Below are 19,902 nucleotides of genomic sequence, written 5' to 3' on the forward strand. Positions count from 1 at the left end.
TTCCGCCTCGGCCCTTTGTCTCCAAAGTCCTGATACGAGTGGGGGCTTAACAAAGCCATCAGTTAATTCCTCTATTATTTCATGTAATTTAGCAACCCCTCCTTTCCCTGCTTTTGCTCTATTCTGGATATACCATTTCCATTTGATTATACTAGCTTCTTGTGCATGCCCTATTTTATGGGACACTAGGTCACTATTAATCCAAGTCATAATAGGGATACGGGACCTTAATAGGACATCATGTCCTATTGTGAGCTGTTCAGTTTCAATTAATGCCCAGTATATTGCTAAGAGCTGCTGTTCAAAGCGGTTACAAGATTGCCCGGCCTCTGGAAGCTTTCGTGACCAGAAACCAAGAGGCACTCTTTTCCCCTGATTGCATCTGCCATAGGCTCCAGTTAGCGTATTGACTAGAGGCAGTTACATGAAACTCAATTGGTCCATCTTGCATGGGCCAAAGATCCAAAGCTGTTTGGATTGCCATTTTCACTTGTTTAAAAGCCTGAGTTTCTTCACCCCCCCCCATTCAAATTTATATTTCTTCCTAGTAACTTTGTATAATGGCTGTAAAATTCTTCCCAGATGGGGGATGTGGGCTCGCCAGTAGCCAAATAGCCCTATAAATTTCTGAGCTTCCTGAAGTTTAGTCCTCAGGACTGGGAAATCTAAAATTTTCTGCCTCGCTTTTGGGAGGATTTCCAATGGACATAGGTCCATTGTTCCAATTAAATCCCCAAAATTTCACTTGTTCAGCTGGTCCTTGAATCTTGGCTGGATTAACTTCCCAGCTTTTCTGTCTCATATGCCGAATTAATCTTCTAGAATGACCTGTGTGTGCTGTTCTGACTGGGTCCGTATTAAAATATTATCAATGTTATGTGTGATCTGCACCCCTTCAGGCAAAAGAAACTTATCTAACTGTTCTGCAACAATCTGGTGACAGATCGTAGGGCTATGGAGATACCCCTGTGGGAGACGAGTGAATGTATATTGTCTCCAATTCCATGTAAAGACAAACTGAGGCCAAAACTTACTATCAATTGGAATAGTAAACAATGCATTAGCCAAGTCAACAACAGCATAAAAGTTGTCTGGAAATTTTTGGACACACGTTCAATTGAAGTAATAGTATCAGATACAGCAGCATATAAAGGTGGAGTGATTTTATTTACTCCCCTATAATCTACAGTTATGTGCCAGGACCCATCTGTCTTTTCACTGGCCAGACTGGACTATTCCAAGGAGAGATGGTGGGCACCAAGACTCCAGCTTTTACGTAATCTTGTATTGTATCCGTAATTTCTTGTTGTCCTCCAGGAATCTGATATTGTTTCAATGTCACAATTTTAATAGGTTCAGGTATTTCAACTGGAGTCACATGTAGGTGCCCCACCGTAACAGGCAGAATTTTGAAAGCCTATACTGCAAATTGATATTTCCCATCTTCTAAATTTAGGGACATCCCTCTAAGAATGTCTATCCCAATTATGTATTCCTTAATGGGAACTATTACTACAGAATATTCTCTTTTGGGAAACTGCCCAATCTTCATGGTAAGAGTAACTTGTTTAGCTGTAATTTCGGCACCCCCAATGCCGGTTATAGTCAAGGAGCGGCCTTTAAATTTCTGTGGATTCCCATAAACTAAAAAGGCCGCCGCTCCGATGTCAATTAAAGCTCTAGCTACAATATGGGACCCATTTTTCCAATAAATAGTCAAATCAATATGTGGGCGATAATCTCTTCTATCAATGTTAATTGACACCAGAGTTTGGCCTGATCCTTACGGGGCAGCCTGGAGAAAAGGGTTAAAATCAGGGTTATAAACCCTGACGTGGAGGTGACTGAGCGCTAGATCCCATAAGCTCCAGTTCTTCTACCTCTCTCTCTCTGTTCCCCTTTCTGATGTCTGCCTTTCTTGCATGCTTTATCTTTTCGTTATATAGCTTCCACATATCAGAAGTTGGAATCCCATCTATTTCCTCTCTTTTTGCTCCAGCCTTTAACAAGGCCTGAAACATGTGTCTTCTAGAGACCTTGCTAAGATTTGGGGGTTGCCGTTTGGAAGGGTGTGCGCTCTCTCTCCAATCCTCCATATCCCCTAACTGGGTCATTCTATCTAGGACCGCTCCCAGTGTACTCCCGGTTTCACTCAGGAGAAAAGTCATCATCAAGTTCCTGTGAGCAGACAGAGTGGTGCGCACCAACACATTATGATGCGGACCCCCACGGGGGTGTCAAAGTATACATCCGCCTCTCCAACCATTATAGCAGTTTTCAGGCAGTCTTCCTTTAATTTCATAATACCGTCTCGAAGCGTAGACCATGGACGGTCGCTAGAGGATCGTGAAGTGTCAGTTGGATATTGCTGGTTACAGCCCTGTGCTGCAAGGGCTAACAAATTAGTCTGTCTGCCCTGATCCTGAGCGTGATATTCCCTAAGAGTTGCCTGCATATGTGGGTTGGAGGTTACAGATACAAATTTCAAGCAATCAGTGACATCTAACATTATTCCTCCAGCCCCTGGATCCACTATTCGGATCATTCAGGTGATTAAAACTTCACCTGGTCTTTGGGTAAATCTAGATAATATGTCTTTAACCTCTTGTTGGGTAAAATCTTCAATAGTTGTTTTCCCTGCTACATTGTCTGTAGCCATATCCCTCTCTCCCCACCGGCGCACAATAGGACGTGCACCAAACAGATATTTTCCCTCATTTCCCTGTTTAGCCTTTTCCTCCAGTTCATCCCAACCCTCCTGATCATCATCTGTATCGTCCCAAATATCCCCATCCCAAGTACCGGGATCCCAGTCTGCCTTAGCAGAGGCTGTAACAGCATGTACCTTCTTAGAATTTACCTTTCCTCTCCCTTTTTTATATTTATACTTTGCAACTCTAACAGCTGCAGTCTCAGCAATACTCTGGTAATTATGATCAGCCAAAATAGAATTCTGACATGGTAGCATGGACAAACGACTTTGTAAGTCACATTTTTTTTTTCCATTTCCAGTTTTTCCTGAAGCAGGCTTTCCTTGTTTTCTCTTCATCTTTCGGTAGGCAGTTAGAATTGCCCAACGGCGGCAAGCAACTGACTTCTTTTCTGTAGTGCTGACAGCCTACAGGCCCGGCAGCAACGGCGGAGGCTCGGCGTTAGCAACCCCTGTATCCCAGTTTTCAGCAAGGCCAGAGCCCCGAGCCCATTCCTGGGCCAGCTGAGAATACGGGAGTTCTTCCCAACCCATCACAAGGGGCACGGGAGCCTCAAGATCTCCTTTCCTCCCAAATGGCATGGTGGTTGCGTATCCTGCTCACAGCACCAAAATGTAGCAGCCAGGGGCTATGTTTTAAGTGGCCACAGAATTTGGGTGTCGAATACGCATTCACCATGCACACTGATATGGAGTTGAGACAGCAAAATACTATTTATTAAGTGAGGCAATAAGTAAGATAGACAGAATAAAACCAAAGTAAAACAAAGAGCAGCAGTGAGTTCTCACCACCCAAAGAGTGTTTCCTAGGTGCTGGGGAACCGAGACAGCGTCTTGGCTTCTGGTGTGTCCGGCAAGCGTCCCTGTCAGAGAGTTCTGACTAGAGCTCCCCCCGGACACTAATTATATAGGGTTTTTTCCAATAGATTACCAGTCAGGGAAGAGTGGTAGGCCATAGCGATTACAATCAACAAGCATGGGGACAATGAATCACAAGTTTCAGGGTAATTATCTAGGGTAGGAAGCAGGGGGACATGATTCCGGCAGTTTCACAATGTACATGAGGTACTACGGCCACAGGGCAACCTACGTTATCCTATTTGTGCGTTCCACTGGCCGGTCAGCTATTGTTCAACCAGGGGGGCTGGTGAGGCCTTCCTGAGTTTACTCCTGCTGACTGGGGAGTCAATGTCTGGGTGCCACCGGGACAGAGCGTTCCCCTGATGCAACAAGTGGAAGGCACAAAGGGGCACCTAACTCACATTATATTTACTTTACTGTGTGTGTGTGTGTGTGTGTGAGTGTGTGTGTGTGTGTGTGTGTTTCTCCAACAGAAACTGAGAAATAGACATGGAAAGACACAGAGAAGACAAACTGAGAGGAACACAGTGACAGAGATGGGAAGAGAGACCCAGATAACGTTATTGTGGGAGATACAGAAACGTGGACCAACTAGGGAAAAGCACTTCCCCCTCCTCCCACTCTGTATCCTGGCTTGTCTTCTTGGCTTTACGTAGGAGGCCCTGGTGCTGATGAATGCAGGGCTGCTTCCCTCCTCAGCTGGCCTGGTTAGAATGTCCTTCATGCTTTCACCAGCTTTTAGCCTGGTCAGTAGTGAGTAATGGAGTAATTCCTCCTCAAACAAACAGTGGCCATTGTGAGAAAGCTACTTTGAAACGTAACCTAGTATAACCTAATGTATTCTTCATCTACTTTAAATTGTTTGGGACTAAAGAATAATACATTTACCTATCTGTACGATCTCAACCTTTTTTCCTTTTAAAAATTTGCATACTTTTTTATGTATACAATTGCACATAAATGTAAGACTATATTCCTATAATAAAAATGTCCAGCACAGAGTTAACACTAAAGATACCCTGATTTTCAGCCCCAGTCCTTATTTCCTCCCCAGAAATAAGCAGGGTCATAAAATTTGGAAGGTTCTTTCCAAACTTTTAAATAATTTATATACACACATATATACTTAGAGAAATACAAGGGAGGGGGGCGGTTAGCTCAGTTGGTTAAAGAGTGGTGCTAGTAACACCAAGGTTGCTGGTTCGACCCCTGCATGGGCCACTGTGAGCTGTGCCCTCCTTAAAAAACAAAACAAAATGAGAAATTCGTATTTGTTTTGTGTGTGTGTGTGTATGTGTGTGTGTATTTACATACATGCTATTATACTGGTGGTATCATCCTATAACTGTGTTTAGGTAAATGGTATCACAGTGTTCATGTTTTGTATCATTCTGTGGTTTCCTGTTTTCATGTGATGGTATGTATTAGAGACCTTTCACATTCAAGTTTACCTCACACGGTGTGCCATGATATGCTTACAATAAACTTTTCTCTTGAATCTGTTTAGGGAGTGAATCACATTTTTTTGTTGTTGTTGTTCAGTGTTGAAGCAACCCAGATTATACTTTCAATAACTTTGTGGAAAAGATTTGTTCATATTTTAGCCAGATTTTTTTCTCTGTAAGAATGAGCTTTAGAGTCAGTTAATTTGTTGTTGTTATTATTGTTGTTGTTGTTGTTGTTGGGCACCTTGGGGTATGGTTGATAGGATCTGATAATGGGACTTGTGAAATGTGTTAGGTAGTAGCTTTACTTTTTTTTTATGTCCTGGAAAAATGTGGGTACCCAGAATTAACCTTGAAGGTTTGGGAGAACTCCCCTGTAAAACTGTCTGGCTCTAATATTGTATTATTTTATCAATTGCTTCCTAGGTCACTGGTATATTTAAGAATTCTCATTTTCTTGAGCCAATTAATTTTTTATGACTTTGAAAAACATCCACTTTAGGTTGTCAGATATTTTGGTTCAGCTTGCACTACACATAGTTACAGTTTTCACCTTTTCCTGTTTGTAATTAAATCCCCCCTTTTCATCATGAATGTTGTGAGTTTATACTTCCCCTCATCTTCTTTCTCCTTCTCCCCAATCTTTCTCTCTCCCCAACACTTGTCCAATTTTTAGCTAATATATGAATATTTATAAAAAATTAACTTTTACTTAATCATTGTTTTACTATTTTTTGGCTACATGTTATATGTCTAGATTTTGATGTATGATGCTCCCTATATTTTATTTCTAAGAAGTTTATAATTGCTGCTTTGACAATTCTGCTTAACTCAAGAATTATTTAGAAGTATGTATATGTGTTTATGTTTATTTTCTATGTGTATAAATTTTGTGCACTTTCTGTCATTATTTTATAAATTGGCCTCATTGTGGTCAGTGAGCATGACAACTGTAATTTCTACCTTTTGAAAAACTCTGAGATTTCCTGTATAGCCTAATCATGATTAGATTTTAAGATTGTTAGATGTGTAGTGGGTAACTGGAGTACAAAGATGGAATGAAGAAAAGAGATATAGATAGATATAGATATAGATAGATATATAGATATAGATGGTTGTTAAACCTTCTGTTTCCATTTTCCAGCTCTAAATTTTTCATTCATACTTCCTGTGTCTTTTTGTGGTACATTCGGTAAGAATTCCTTGTCTCTACTTCATCTGAGTTCTCTTTATGATTCATATTTTTATGTTCATTAAAATTATTTGCATTTTTAAAAATTCTTTGAATTAAAAAAATTATTTATAACTCTATTAAAAGTTTAATTTTAACAATCTTTTTAAAAAATTTCCCGAATCTGTAGTTATGTTTTAGGAACAGAATGCATTTTCTCCTCCCTCTGAGGATATTAGCCAGACTTAAGCCCAAATCAGGTTCTATTTGTCCTGTTCACTGTTTCTTTGAATGTAAGTTCTACTTATTCTGTTTGGTGTGTATCTCCCATGTTCTTGGAATTGCTGAAGTATTTGGTGAGCCGTGGGTACTCACCTTTTCATTGAAAATGTCCTGCTTGTAGCTATTGTACATACACCATGGTGCATGATGCTAAGGTGGATAAAAGGAATGCCCGGTTATTCCTAGATGCAGACAGCCACCCTGAACAACGCCCAGGCTCTCTTTTAATATCATAATCTAAGTCTTTGCTGGAAAGTTGACTTCTGTTGTTCCCTGAGTGGTCCAGGTGAGGAGTGGGTGAGAAAGGGCTAAAGAAAGGACCAAGGGATTTAAAAAATCCTAGCTACCCACACTTGATTCTGCAGTCCATCACTCTGTGGACTCCTTCTGCCCATGCATTCATCTTTGGGCTCGTAATACTCCAGGCTTGTAAGCCACTCACTTTTTCCAGCAGGCATCTCTATATATAGGTTTAGGTGCATGGTTTCTTTCTTTTATCTGATGCCATCAGATTTATGATTACTATTATTATTATTATTATTATTTTATATGATTTGAAGAGGGAGGGGGAGCTTCACAAATGATCACCTGTAGCATTTCTTAATGATATTATTTCTCCAGGTTTAGAGACAAGGAAAAGGACGTTGAGGTCAGATTGAAGAGAAGAAGAAACAATTTATGGGCTTATTCTATGTGTGTGAAGAAAAGCTTTTGCAAACACATAAATAGAAAGTGATTAACCTTTGATCTTCAGTTGTTTTTAGATTTTTGTATACTAATGATATATTCTTTTTCATTTTCAGGTCTTGAATATAATCATGGCCAAACCTTATGAATTTAACTGGCAGAAGGAAGTTCCTTCCTTTTTGCAAGAAGGGGCAATTTTTGACAGATACGAAGAGGTAAAGAAGTGTTATTCGTCTTTTCGCTCAAAACCTTCTTATAATTATTTCATTTTAATTACAGGATTGAGTAAATAGTCTTTGACAGAAGTAGGAACATCTTTGAGATTTATAGGTTGGAATTGTTGGAAAGAGGCAAGTTATAAGATATAATAATGATAATGATACTGTAATTTATTGAGCACTTACCACGTGCCAGATATAATGAAAATGATACTATAAATTATTGAGTGCTCACGGTGTGCCAGACAATCTTCTAAAGCATTTTATGTAATTGTTTAATTCCTCACAGTAATCTTATAAGGTTGTTGCTATTATTATCTTCATTTTACAGATGGGTTTCATGTAGCAACATTTTTTGCTTAATAAAGTGCTTTTGGCAGGCTTTCTACAAAAAAACTTTCTATTTGTTACAAATGTAATAGTGATTTGACTTTGTGCTAGTCATTTGCTTTGCTTATTTCATTTATACAGAACATTTTGACCTAAGTTTTGCATGACTCTGCTTCTGTCATTTATCGTTTGTGCCCTTGCAAGTTGGCAATGGCTCCAGACGTTCCATAGAGCAGGGGCTTGGGGCTTTCCATCTGTTCAGAAGGTTTAAGTAGGTGGGGTGAAGCCTCCATAGCATTGTAAATGCCTTGTTTTTGTTAGATTGCACTTAAATTTGTGGTGAATTGGAGAAGAGTGTGCGATGAAACTGTTGCCTCTACGGAAAAGTGAAATGTAAAACTTGTCATTACTTCGTTTAGAGTTAAAGTTGGTTCCTTTCAAAATCAATTGAATATATGTAGTGGCTAATTAAATGTATGTGGTGGTCCTCCCAGATGTTCAGATTGTCAGGCCTTTTCATGAGTCTGTGGGCTGAAGTGACTCAGAATTTGTTGACTGGTTTTTCCAAAACGTGTATTATAATACTCTCTAGATTTATGCCATAGTTGCTTTGTAAGTAAACAAAATTGAGAAAAGCAAAGGATGAGCCCTAGTGCAGTCACTATTCCTTGTATTGAATTAAAACATTGAAGTGACAGCTAATTTATATGACTGAAACTTTACTGCTTCCCAGAAAGGACAACTGCTATAAGAAGAAATAGAACATATTTCTGTTTCTGAAGGCAACCACTGTTAGTTAATTCTTTGGCAGTTTTCTTTTAGTTTTGTTTCCTTTTGTTTTGTTTTTCTTTTTTTTTCCCATAGTTGTGATCATAGAGTAATCTTTTGAAAATATAAATCAGAGCTTGTTCTTTCTCTATTTAAAATGCTTCCATGACTCCCTATTGTAGGATAAAGGAAACTGGTCAGAGTGAAATACTTTCATAATCTGGCTCAGGCTGATTTCTGCAACCTCATTTCCCACCAGTTTCCTGCACACACTCTCTGCTTTAGCCGTAAAAATCCACTTACAATTCCCCCAATAAACTATTCTGTTACGTACATGTTTTGTGCATGCTGCTGTCCCTGAAATACACTTGTTCCTCCTTGTTTGACTGGTGAACTTCTCTTCATCCTTCAGAACTCAGATGAGAAACTCCACCATTTTGGTATCTTCCTTGACTCATTCAATAAGAATTGATAACTTCTTTGTGTCACTATCTACCCTTGCACATGGTACTCTGCATTCACATTTTATTTAACGTTTTTTTTTTCTCTCTCCTAGTATATTCTTGAGTTTCTTGAGGTCGAGAACTATACTTAGTTTTCTCTGTTCAGGGACTAACAGTGCCAAACTCACTGTAGATGTCTAGTATCAAAAGGGATTTTAGATAGAATTGATTCTAATTCAGTCTGTTTTTGTTGTTTGTTTGTTCATTTTCTTGATAACTGAAATGGTGAGAAGACTTGATAATCCTTGAGATCCATGTGGGGATATCTACTTCAACAGATACAAAATATTAGGGTAAACCATATGACGTTTTCTTCTTTTAAATTAAAAATTACCAATATCAACAATTTGATATAGTTCAAGTCTAATGCAAAGTAAGTTTATTGCAGTTGACTACTTTTCTCTACTTTATACAATTTAGCAAAGAAGGCCTCAGATTAGCTTGGATGCATTTCCAAGTCTTTCTCCCAGGTAAGCCAGGTCTAGGTTTGGCACCAGCGTCACCAAGATGATGGCCATTGCTCACTATTATAAGCTAATGAGACACATCACTCCCTAAAGCTACTAGGGGACACTAGAGTGTCCCAAAAGATTTGTGGTTTTCTAAGGTAGTTTCCCAGGCTCTGGAAATCTACAGAATAAGTAAAAAATGCTACATGGCTTCTAGTTACTCAGAGAAGGTCTTTTTAAAGAGATTAAATGTAGTCACTAGCTGAGTATCTCTACTACTGTCATATAAGCAAAAACTTATTAGAGAAAAAAAGTGCTTTTTGATAAATAAAGTGAAATGTGATTTGATGAACTAGAAGTCCATCATCACTGAATTCTTTTTATTTCTCATGATGGTTTTATTAATCATCATAGCTCACTCACATTTAGAAAACACTGATTACTTATACTTCTAAAGGTATTTGCTTTTCTTTCAGGTTCTTCTACAGATGAGGTCATGTTAGGAGAAAACAAATCTTGAGCAAGTATTAAATACAATCTAGCTAAGCTTTCAACATTCTTAAGGCTGTTTCACTAGGGTTTGAAGCAAAAAAGAAAAATGAAATGAACTTCATAAAGTGAATACTCGTATGTCTCTTTATAACAACGTATACAACCAGAAAGCCAAATTGTATTTCAAGCTGGACTGTCCCAGTGTTTCTTATTTCCCCATCCTATAAAATTTTGTCCTTTGGAGCCACAGCCATTACAATATTCAAAGCAACAAAATATAAGCATAAAAGGTCCATTTCTACAATTGGTGCATGAACAACAGTGAGAAATGACAGCTGACAGTAAGTGGGGGGAACTGGAATTAGAGGAGACCCAACCAGAGCATCCAAAAGCATCACAGCAAAGAGACCATTACTTATAAATGGGGTATAAATGCCTTCAGCACCATATGACAACCATCTCCATGGCCTGAAGGATCAGGTAAACATTCAATTATGTTCCATGGGTTGTTTTAAAGAAGACAGGAAAGTGTTTTAAGCCGTGGGTGAGCATGCACTAGGACAGAAAAAAAAAAGCGTTTGCTGGCCACTGTTTCTAAAACTATATATTATCTTGCCAGTAAATGTGATCAGTGCAACTGCATTTAAGCATGATTTTATTATTTCTGCATTGCTGAGGGATTTCTTTTGAAGTAGCCCCAAATTTCAGAAACTGCCTAACGTAGCAGTTTGCATTGTAGCCTCTGTATTCCTATGCCACTGCTAAATCTGTTTTTTAATTTAACTTTATGTGACTTAGAAATTACTTGAATGCAAACTATATTTTGTTTCCAAGCAATGCTTGTTATTAAATCTTTAAAAATAGAGATTTTTTTCTGTTGCAGAGGAGAGAAACAGCAGTGCTTTTTAAAGCACATACAGTCCAAATGTCTTTAACTCAGCCGTTCCTCTCATGTCCATATTGAAGGGCTGAAGACCCTGTCCCCTGACTCCTCGAGGCCCTCCCCTGTCTTTCCTAGGATTCCTAGGTGCTTACACTTCTTGGTGAATACGCCTATTATCAAGGCCTTCTTACTTCTCTGTCCTCAGTTCTAGCTTGTTCCTCTTCCGAAACCCACTATATTTTCAAATCCCCAAAACAAGGACATTATGTGAAGTAGACTTCTACTAATGACTGAGTAGTAACACAGGAGAGTGGCAGCACACAACAGGACACGCTTTCAGATTAAACATCAGAGATCACGCTGAATCAATTTCATTAGTCAGCCTGGCCAACGGGTGTTTCTCACTGTCCTCTCATCAGCCCCACTCTCCCACCAAGATGCACATTACTGTTTCTTTTTTTTTTAATCTCTCTGTCAGAGGCTTTTTCCAATTTACCCTTTTCCTCTTTTCCATAGGCCACTTTTCCCAATCAAAAAAAAAATTAAAAAGAAAAAAAAAATCCCCGTCTCAAGCCAAAAGAGAAAAATGGTAAATTCTAATCCTTTCTCATCCTGAGCCCCTTGCCTTCCTTTTCACCTCAAACTCTCCCATCCAGACTCTCCCAAGACCGTCCCTTTTTGCATAACTTTGAAAGGCAATGTAGGTCCTTAAAACAAACTACATTTAAAAAGATCTTTATCTTTAAGAAGAATGCTGCTGTCCTTCTATAGAAAAACAGTCACCTACAGAACTGTGCAATGATGGATATGCTCTATATCTGCGCTCCCCATTACCATGTGTGGCTGGTCAGCACTTGAAAGATGGCTAGCGGAACTGAGGAACTGAGTTCTTAATTTTGTGTAATTTTAATTAAGACTTACATAGCTACCTGCGGGTGATGGCTATCTTATTGGACAGCACAATCAGCTCAGACTACATTATAACCAGATTTTAAAATACCATCCTTCTTTCCCAACAATAAGAAGCAGTTTTTAGTTCACTTAGTTGGAATCTACAATGTCATCAGTCATTTCTTCTTAGTGGCAGCTGGAGTAGAGATTTAAATGTTTTATAGATGACTCATTTCTGTACCAATAGGCCTCCCTACATCACAGATCTCAGTTTGGGCCACCCCTTTTTCTCACCCATGGGACTTATTGCATCTGAAACAAGCTGCCCAGATGGAGTGTCTTTTTCTGGTAAAGCCTTGGTCTTTAGCCCCTCCCACCTCCCTCCTCCAACCCCCTCCCCTACACACATAAATAGAGCCAGTTGGTGCTTACAACTGCCACCAAGAACACAGAAACAATTACGGCAATTGTCAAACCCAGAGAAATATCAAAGTACAGGATCAACCTAAAGTTGGGCCGAGTGGGACAAGCCAAATATGGCCTCTTTCCAAGGCGTTGCTGAAATCAAAGTGTGGGCCACACAGTGAAGCTCCAAAAGACCCAAGCAGCCTACACACCCCACGCTGCTCATCAGTGAAGTAAAGAAGTTTCCAAATATAATTCCCCAAACACTAAAAGCACAACCCTGGTAGAAAGTATTTAGACTTAAAGATTCGTTTAACTCCTCGGTGAGGACACCAGCAGAAGTTAGTTCTAACAACGTTGGAGGAAGAGAGTTTTCATATAGTCCGGAAAGGAGAGCTGAAACAAGTTTTATCAGTTAGATACAAAACTGACTGTTCCTCTGTAGGGCCATGAAACTGACCTCTGTGGTTATCTTTCCTACCAGACACAAATCACAAGCATTGCTATAGAACAAAACCAGCTGTAACTTATCTAACTAACTTCAAAGAATCTGGGCCCTACCCAACAGTAAGTCAAACAAAGTCATATTCTATAGAAATAAGTCATTCTTCGGTGGGTCTCTAGATAATGGTCTTGTATGATGCGGAAAGGATAGGTAGCCATCTTTCATCTTGTTCCCAAGTTTTGGATCCTTTAAACTGAATTGTGTGTATCTACGGGATCAGGATATTGAGCTCAAAGAGTAGAAAGTGGAATTGTGGTATATTACTTGTATTTACAGTGAAGGATACTAACAAAGTCATCATAATGATAATAAGCATGATAATACTTGTCTTTCAGCTTTTAGAATCAACCTAAAGATAGGCAAAATATTTAATTATTATTGACAGAGGAGAATGAAAAAGGTATTAACTATGTGAAAGGTAAGAGGGCAGACAGATGTTGGAAAGTACAAGGGGTTAAAGAAATGGAAGAGACTAGAGGATTAATAGTCTCCGTGGGAGGTAATGTTGATAATTAGTTGATGGTGCATAACATAGAGACTTACATCTCTTATTTAAAGTGTAAAAGGTGCCAATTACAAAACCAAAAATAACACAATTTCAAATTTGGAGTAAGGGGAGCCGGAGAAAAAGTAGGGAAGTGAGTTAAACAGAGTTAGATTTCTGAGTCTTTATTCTACGGGACCTATTACTACATGTGCCTGGTGAATATTGGTTCAGTTCTTGGCTGCTTTGCCCCAAGTCCCACTCTCTTCAAGCTCCAGTCCCTTTTAGAATCAGACATTTAAAGTAAAAGAAAAATTTTGCTGATATCACTTTATTATACACCAAATTAAGTCCACATGTTTCCGTTTGAAACTGCAGGCCCTCAACATGTGACCCCAGATGCCCTGCACTTTCCCCCACAGTCAAGTTGTGATGAGGAAGGGGGGTATTGTGCACCCCGTGGTGTGATGAATCTGGAAGGACAATGGGTCCAGGGGACTGACCTGGGTTGCCTCAGAGAGCAGGCCAGTCAATCAGCCAACCAAAGCGCAGTTAAGATGAGGGCTAATCCGTGGCCGTGGCTTGTGTAAGTCATGGATGTGGAATAGGGTGAAGTGGCTTGTCCAGCTGGGACAGAGGGAGATTGGTGGAGGGCAGCAGCTGAAGCTATAGACATGGGCGGTGTCAACACATCAAATGGCTTTACTTTCCAGCCCCAGGCGTTGGCATGAGATCCTGAAAGCGACAGGAAGTCTTAGCAGGGACGGATAAGGTCTGAATGATGACTGGAAAGTGGGTATGGCTGGATTCATTGTGTGAATAGTCTGGGAGGGAAAAGCTGGATTAAAGGACCCAATAGACAGTCAGACATGTGGGAAATAAGGGAAGAGGTTGAATATGAAAATCAATTAGGAGATTTTCTAACCTGGTGGATGTAGAAGGTGAGAGAGGGAATAAGAAGGGTAAAATGAAGTGGAGATTTCTGCCCCAGGAAGCTGGGCAAACTCTGATTCACACAAAAAGAACGCCAGAGAAGAAATACATCTGTGGATGCACTTATGTTGTTCCTCTTCCTGAGATAAACGGTATTTATCATCCTATCTTCTGTAGTACTTAAGAAACTATTGCATGTAATAGAAATCACGTAAGTTTTAGTTAAAAATAAATTGAACAAAAAGGGAATTGAAAAACACACTAAACTATCCAAAAGCAGGAACAAATGGATGCATTTTCCTCCTTTCTCAGCCCTCCACTCCCAGGGCCACTGTTGGCACCCTGGTGGGAGTCACATCGTGTGTGGACTCATGGTAAGAAGAGAAGTCTTAGAAGTGGGCCGATGCCTCATCCTGGAGAGCAGCAGGTCTCAAAGTGTGGTCCCCAAACCAGCATCGTCAGCATCACTTGGAGCCTTATTAAAAATGCAAATTCTTGGGCCCATCTCACAGATGAATCCGAAACTCTGTGAATGCTCCCAGCAATGTGTGGTTTAAGAAGCCCTTCAAAGGATTCCAGTGCACACTCAAGGATGAGAATCAGTGGTAGAGTCAGGACAAGGAGTTTGGCTTTTACTTTCTGATTGTTAAGGGAAACCATGTCCACAGGGACTGACATGATCCAATTTACATTGGGGACACTTTGGTAGCTGTGTGGAGACTGGTTTGTGGGGGTGGGGTAACGTGCATGAAGTAGATATGAGAATGTGGTTGGAGACACCAGGAATTTAATTTAAGGAAGGTGAACTGGAGTTGTAGTTATTGGTTATATCTCTGTAGGCCATTTCCTTAACATCTTTGTGCTAGAAAAGAGGAGATGTTAAGACGCATGAGCCTGAAGAGTATATTTTTCACCTAAGGATTATGTGATTCTATGGCCACCTGCCTTCAGTTACCTTTCTTGTCATCATAGCCATGTGACTTCTTCCTCACATGATAAGAAAGCTATGACCAGGCACCTGGGCACTTAAATCAGTTGGTTTGAACACTGAAATCCAAAGCTGCAAGGTTACAAAAATCCATCAGCCAGGATTTTGCAAAAACACTCAGTCCTGTTCCTTCCTCCAGTCTAGACCAACCTTTAAAACAACAGTGCTGATAATGTTATCTATTCTCTCAAACCCCCAAAGCTTAGAGTTCATTGTCATCCAAGCATGAGGCATTTAAGAAAAGGTCTATATGATTTGGAAAGTTCCGGAAAGTAAGTTGACTTAAAGACAAAAGACTCTGGTTTGAGCTTTGACCCTGACATTTACAAGTTGTGTCCTTGAACAAGTCCTTTTACCTGTCTGAGAGAGCATCCATCTCACCTCAAATGGGGACACTATACCTGTGCCAGAGGCTCCTAGTAGGTGTGTATGAGGTGCCGTATCCAGTGCCCAGTGTATGAGGTGCCCAGTGGATACCTCTTCAGAGCAAAGACTCCACCATAGTTGAGACCATATCTGTTCTATAAACTGTTCAGCCAATACTTCAACGAATACTGTTGGAAACATTAAAAAGCTATTATCACTCCACTCTCAGCACTCGTAATCAGAATCCTAAAGTTTCTGCCAGTAAGTGGCTTTTAACACCTTCCACCTTTCATTCTCTGCCTTAAGTCAGACTGGGAGGTTGATTAACTGAAGTCCAGGATAATCCAGGTTTTCAATACCTCGATTCCCTAGCCCACATTTGTTCCTTTACTTGTAGATAAGGTTAGAAGAGTAATTTCAAATTACAGAGTTTACCGACCCGCCCTCCATCACCATCAGCCTCTGAGTGTGTGAGCTGGAGGAAGATATAGCCACTGCCTTTAATGAAAAGGAAGCTGTGCCTGATTCAAGCAATGGAAACGTGTGTTAAATGAGATGTATACCAAAGAGTGCTAAGTTGTGCCCACAGTTACCCAAGGATAGAGAGAACGGAGAAATCTAAAAGTACTGGAACAATCAGAGACAATTTCCCTAAGAAGGTATTATCAGACCTCAAGCTTGACTGACTGGACAGTAAAGTTACAGGGAGGGACAGAGGACAAAAGGGACCAAGCCTGCTAGGAGATGCAACATCAGGTCTGGAATGAAGTGATGAGGTCTGAAAGGGAGGAAAGAGCAGGAGTTAGACATGTGAAGAAACAAAGGTTGAAAAGGATCACATGTCACTCAATGATTGTATCAACTTTTGCTGCATAACAAACCACACCAAAGCTTAATGACTTCGGGGGAGAAAACTTTTCCTCTGCCCTCTTAGTTTCCAAGCCTGGGGCTTGTGAATTAAACTGGCAAAAGCCAGATTAGCAGGAGAAAAAGCAAATAAATTTTATTGATGCTCATACTTTTGCATGCACAGGAGCTTCACAGAAAAGAAGTGAAACCCAAAGAAGTGGTTAGACTCAGAAGCTTATATACCATTTTTAACAAAGGGCAGTACATCGTGGAGAAATGACTAGACAAAGAAAAATAGGATTTGGGCTTCTAGGGGTAGTAAATTGTGAAAAGGTCAAGATGTGGGAAAATTAATGGAGGATAAGGGTTATTTTAGTAAGGTTTGTGCAGACTCATCTTAGTGCTGACTTTCCGTCTGCTTCATAACCGTAAAGCTCCCCAGAGAGGGGATTTATGGAAATCCTCATTTCTGAGATGGTTCTGCTTTTAATTAGATAAGGGAAGCTCTGCGAAGGCTTCTTTCTGCATCTGTTGTTTCTCAATTGTCTCCAGCTCAAAATAATTCATATGCCAAAGTGACATTTTGGTGGCATATTCTAATCCCCTTCAGTGGTTTAAGGCATCAACCATTTATGTAGTCCGTGATTCTGTGATCAGCCTTCTGGGCTGCGCTCAGCTGGGCACACTCAAGTGTTTGCTGGGCCAACTGAGGGCTGATTTAGGATGGCCTTAGCAAGAGCATCTCATCCCAACCCCAGCTGATCTGTCATCTGCAAGCAGGAGGGGCTTGTTCTCTTTTGGACATAGCCAGGTTTCTGCTGCATTCTCCAGGCCAAAGCAAGTCACAAGTGCAGCCTAGACTCAACGAGTGCGGACCTACACTCCACTTCTTGATGGGAGGAGCTGCAAAGTCACATTGCAAGTATGTAGATACAGGAAGGGATGAAGAACTCTGGCTTTTTTTGCAATCAACCAGTTATCTTAGGTACTCTTTATGTAGTTGGTTTTTCATGTAGAAAAGACTTAGAAGAGTGGTCGACATACTTTGTAAAAGACGACATATTAAATACTTTAGGCTTGATGAATCACACAGTCTCTTTCTCAACGACTCAACTTTGTCTTTGTAGCACAAAACCAGCCTAGCAAAAAGAGCATAAACAATCTGTAAATGGGCTGTGTTCCAATAAAATTTTACTTGCAAAAACAGGCCAATTAGATTTGACCCATGGGCTGTAGTTTCCACACACCTAGCTTAGAAGACAAATAATGTTACACAGAAATGAATAACAAATTAGTTTTGATGGTGATGATGATACCTTCAGTTTCAGGTAATTTGAGTTCAACATTTACAAATGTATTATTATATTTATTTTTGTCATCCTGCATTTCTTTTGCTGTTTTCTATCACTGTATCAGTTTTTGCTGCATAACCAACCACTCTAGTCTTTTATTTTCTAAGATGCTCCAGTTGTGTTTGTTTGAAGTGTTAAATAGGAAGATGTTCCATGTTAACCTCTTCAAGCCATGTCTGTGGCTGCAGGTGTGCAGGTGTGCAGAAGCATGGTGGCCCAAGCATTCTTTTCATTAGAGTTACTGAGTCAGCCTCACTCATTTTAATGTTGGTCCCCTCTCTGGAAGTTTCTTTGAGTTGGCTTTTGTTCATTCACAAGAGTAGAAGATAATTATTCCTTGGAAAAATAGAAGCATTTCACCCATGAAATAGTGTCTGAGTCAGTCTCATGGAAAACTCTAATACTTGAGATGGGTGCTATTCAAAGGTCAAGGGTACAGGAAGGACTGCTTATTCCTGGGAAGACGTGAGACGCATCCACTCTGCAACTGGCGAAGGAAATCTGGGGTGGCGTTTGATTTCGAAGGAGGTTGTGGAAACAAAACACTACAACACAAACCAAATAGAAAGTGTGTAAATGAATTGAGAAAATTAAAATGTAAGGAACTAGTTGAGGAGCGACGTAGTTAAAATTCAATGGCTAAAGTGACAGTGCTGGTTGTTTATTGCTTCTTTTCAACCTGAAGTGTAAATAGGAAAATGTTCCATATTAGCTCTTTCAAGCTGGGTCTGTGGCTACAGGTGTGCAGCCTGTGGCCTGCAGTGATTCACAAAGTGTGGTCCCCGGCCCCTCCCCATACCCACTGAGTCAGAAATTCTGGGGGTGGGGCCCAGCAATCTGTGCTTGAAGAGCCCTCCCTTTGTGTGATTCTGATGATATAGGTCAAGTTGGAGAACTACTAGGTATAGGGTAAGATAAGGAGTTTCAGGCTTCCTGAGGAAGAAAACAAAAATCCATTTAAAGTTCTCTATAGCTGATCTCCCCCAAACAGGCAATGCAGCTGTGCACATGTGCAGGAGCACAGTGGCCCGAGCACCCTTTCCATTAGAGTTGCTGAGTGCAGCCTTGTGGGTCTGCAGGCTGCTGGTGAAGGCCCAAAGCATATCCTGGCCTCATTCTCTTTGCGCATTTTCTTTGGGTTTGCACTCTGCTAATGCATGTGGTCTAGCCGTTGAAGTAATAGACTTCGTTTAAGTGTCAACAAATGAACAGTCAAATGCAATACACAAGTACAGCATATTTTAAAGCAAATCATTTTGCAGACCCCTCTTGAGTAATACAATTGCTTTTCTTTCTTTCTTTTTTTTTTATTATTAGTTTCAGGTGCACAAGACAAGGTAATACTTAGACGTTCATCATTTATGTCCCTCACAAAATTGCTTTTCTTTAAACTCAACTTCATGTGAGTGAATTTTCTTGCTGAGAATGATGAGGAAATATTTTTATGTTGCTTGTTTTGGTCATTTTCAGGAACGGTGGTTTTTAGTGCTTTCAGTAGACATATATGCCTCTAGGAGCACCTCACCAGGTGCTGTACAAATGGTGCTATTTCGTAAGTACTACACAAACCTTATTTCGTTTTAGCCTCATGTTACAGATTGCAAAACCGAGGCTTGAAATGACATAGCTGGTCACACACAGCAGAAACATCCCAAACTGGCTAGCCTGCAGTGATTCACAAAGTGTGGTCCCCGGCCCCACCCCAGACTCACTGAGTCAGAAATTCTGGGGGTGGGGCCCAGCGATCTGTGCTTGAAGAGCCCTCCCTTTGTGTGATTCTGATGATATAGGTCAAGTTGGAGAACCATTAGGCATAGGGCAAGGTAAGAAGTTTCAGGCTTCCTGAGGAAGAAAACAAAAATCCATTTAAAGTTCTTTACAGCTGATCTCCCCAAAACAGGCAATGCAGATAACGGGAGGAAAAGAAACAGCTGTTCAATAAGAGACTTTTCTTTTTCCTGAGGAGTTGAACATACTAGATTTTAGTGAGTTCTTTAAACTACTGACTTTTAATGTGCTAAGCACTTGACATCTGTCACCTCTTTAAACCCTCAGATGGTTGTGAGGATTAAATGAGATTATGTTCCACATTCTGCAGGTAAAGAAAGAAAAGCTTAAGGAATTGTGTACTATCTAACATGTAGTAATCGATGGAGCCAGTCTCCAGAACTGATGTATTGATAAAGAGAACATACGTGAATCCCAGCCACTTGTATTATGACTCGGAATAGCTGCCATGTACAAACAATGGGATTCAGGTCACACTACCCTACAATATGGCACCGTGACATATTGAATATTTGTAAGCTGAAGGAGGTTGAGAAAACAGC

General features: G+C 40.2%; 1 protein-coding gene across 10 annotated transcripts in view; it reads left to right on the plus strand.

Moving 5' to 3' along the window:
• The window catches only part of PLCB4 (phospholipase C beta 4), a 402,352-nt gene that overhangs the window by 239,820 nt on the left and 142,630 nt on the right, over positions 1-19,902 (plus strand). For all 10 annotated transcript variants that reach the window (XM_081033465.1, XM_081033471.1, XM_081033468.1 and 7 more), the window contains one exon: positions 7,273-7,371. In XM_081033465.1, coding sequence (XP_080889591.1) covers positions 7,288-7,371 — 84 coding nt within the window. In that variant the 5' untranslated portion in view covers positions 7,273-7,287. The remainder of the gene's footprint in view (positions 1-7,272; positions 7,372-19,902) is intronic.

This window comes from Rhinolophus hipposideros (genome assembly GCF_964194185.1).
Source record: "Rhinolophus hipposideros genome assembly, chromosome: 22".
Lineage (NCBI taxonomy): Eukaryota > Metazoa > Chordata > Mammalia > Chiroptera > Rhinolophidae > Rhinolophus > Rhinolophus hipposideros.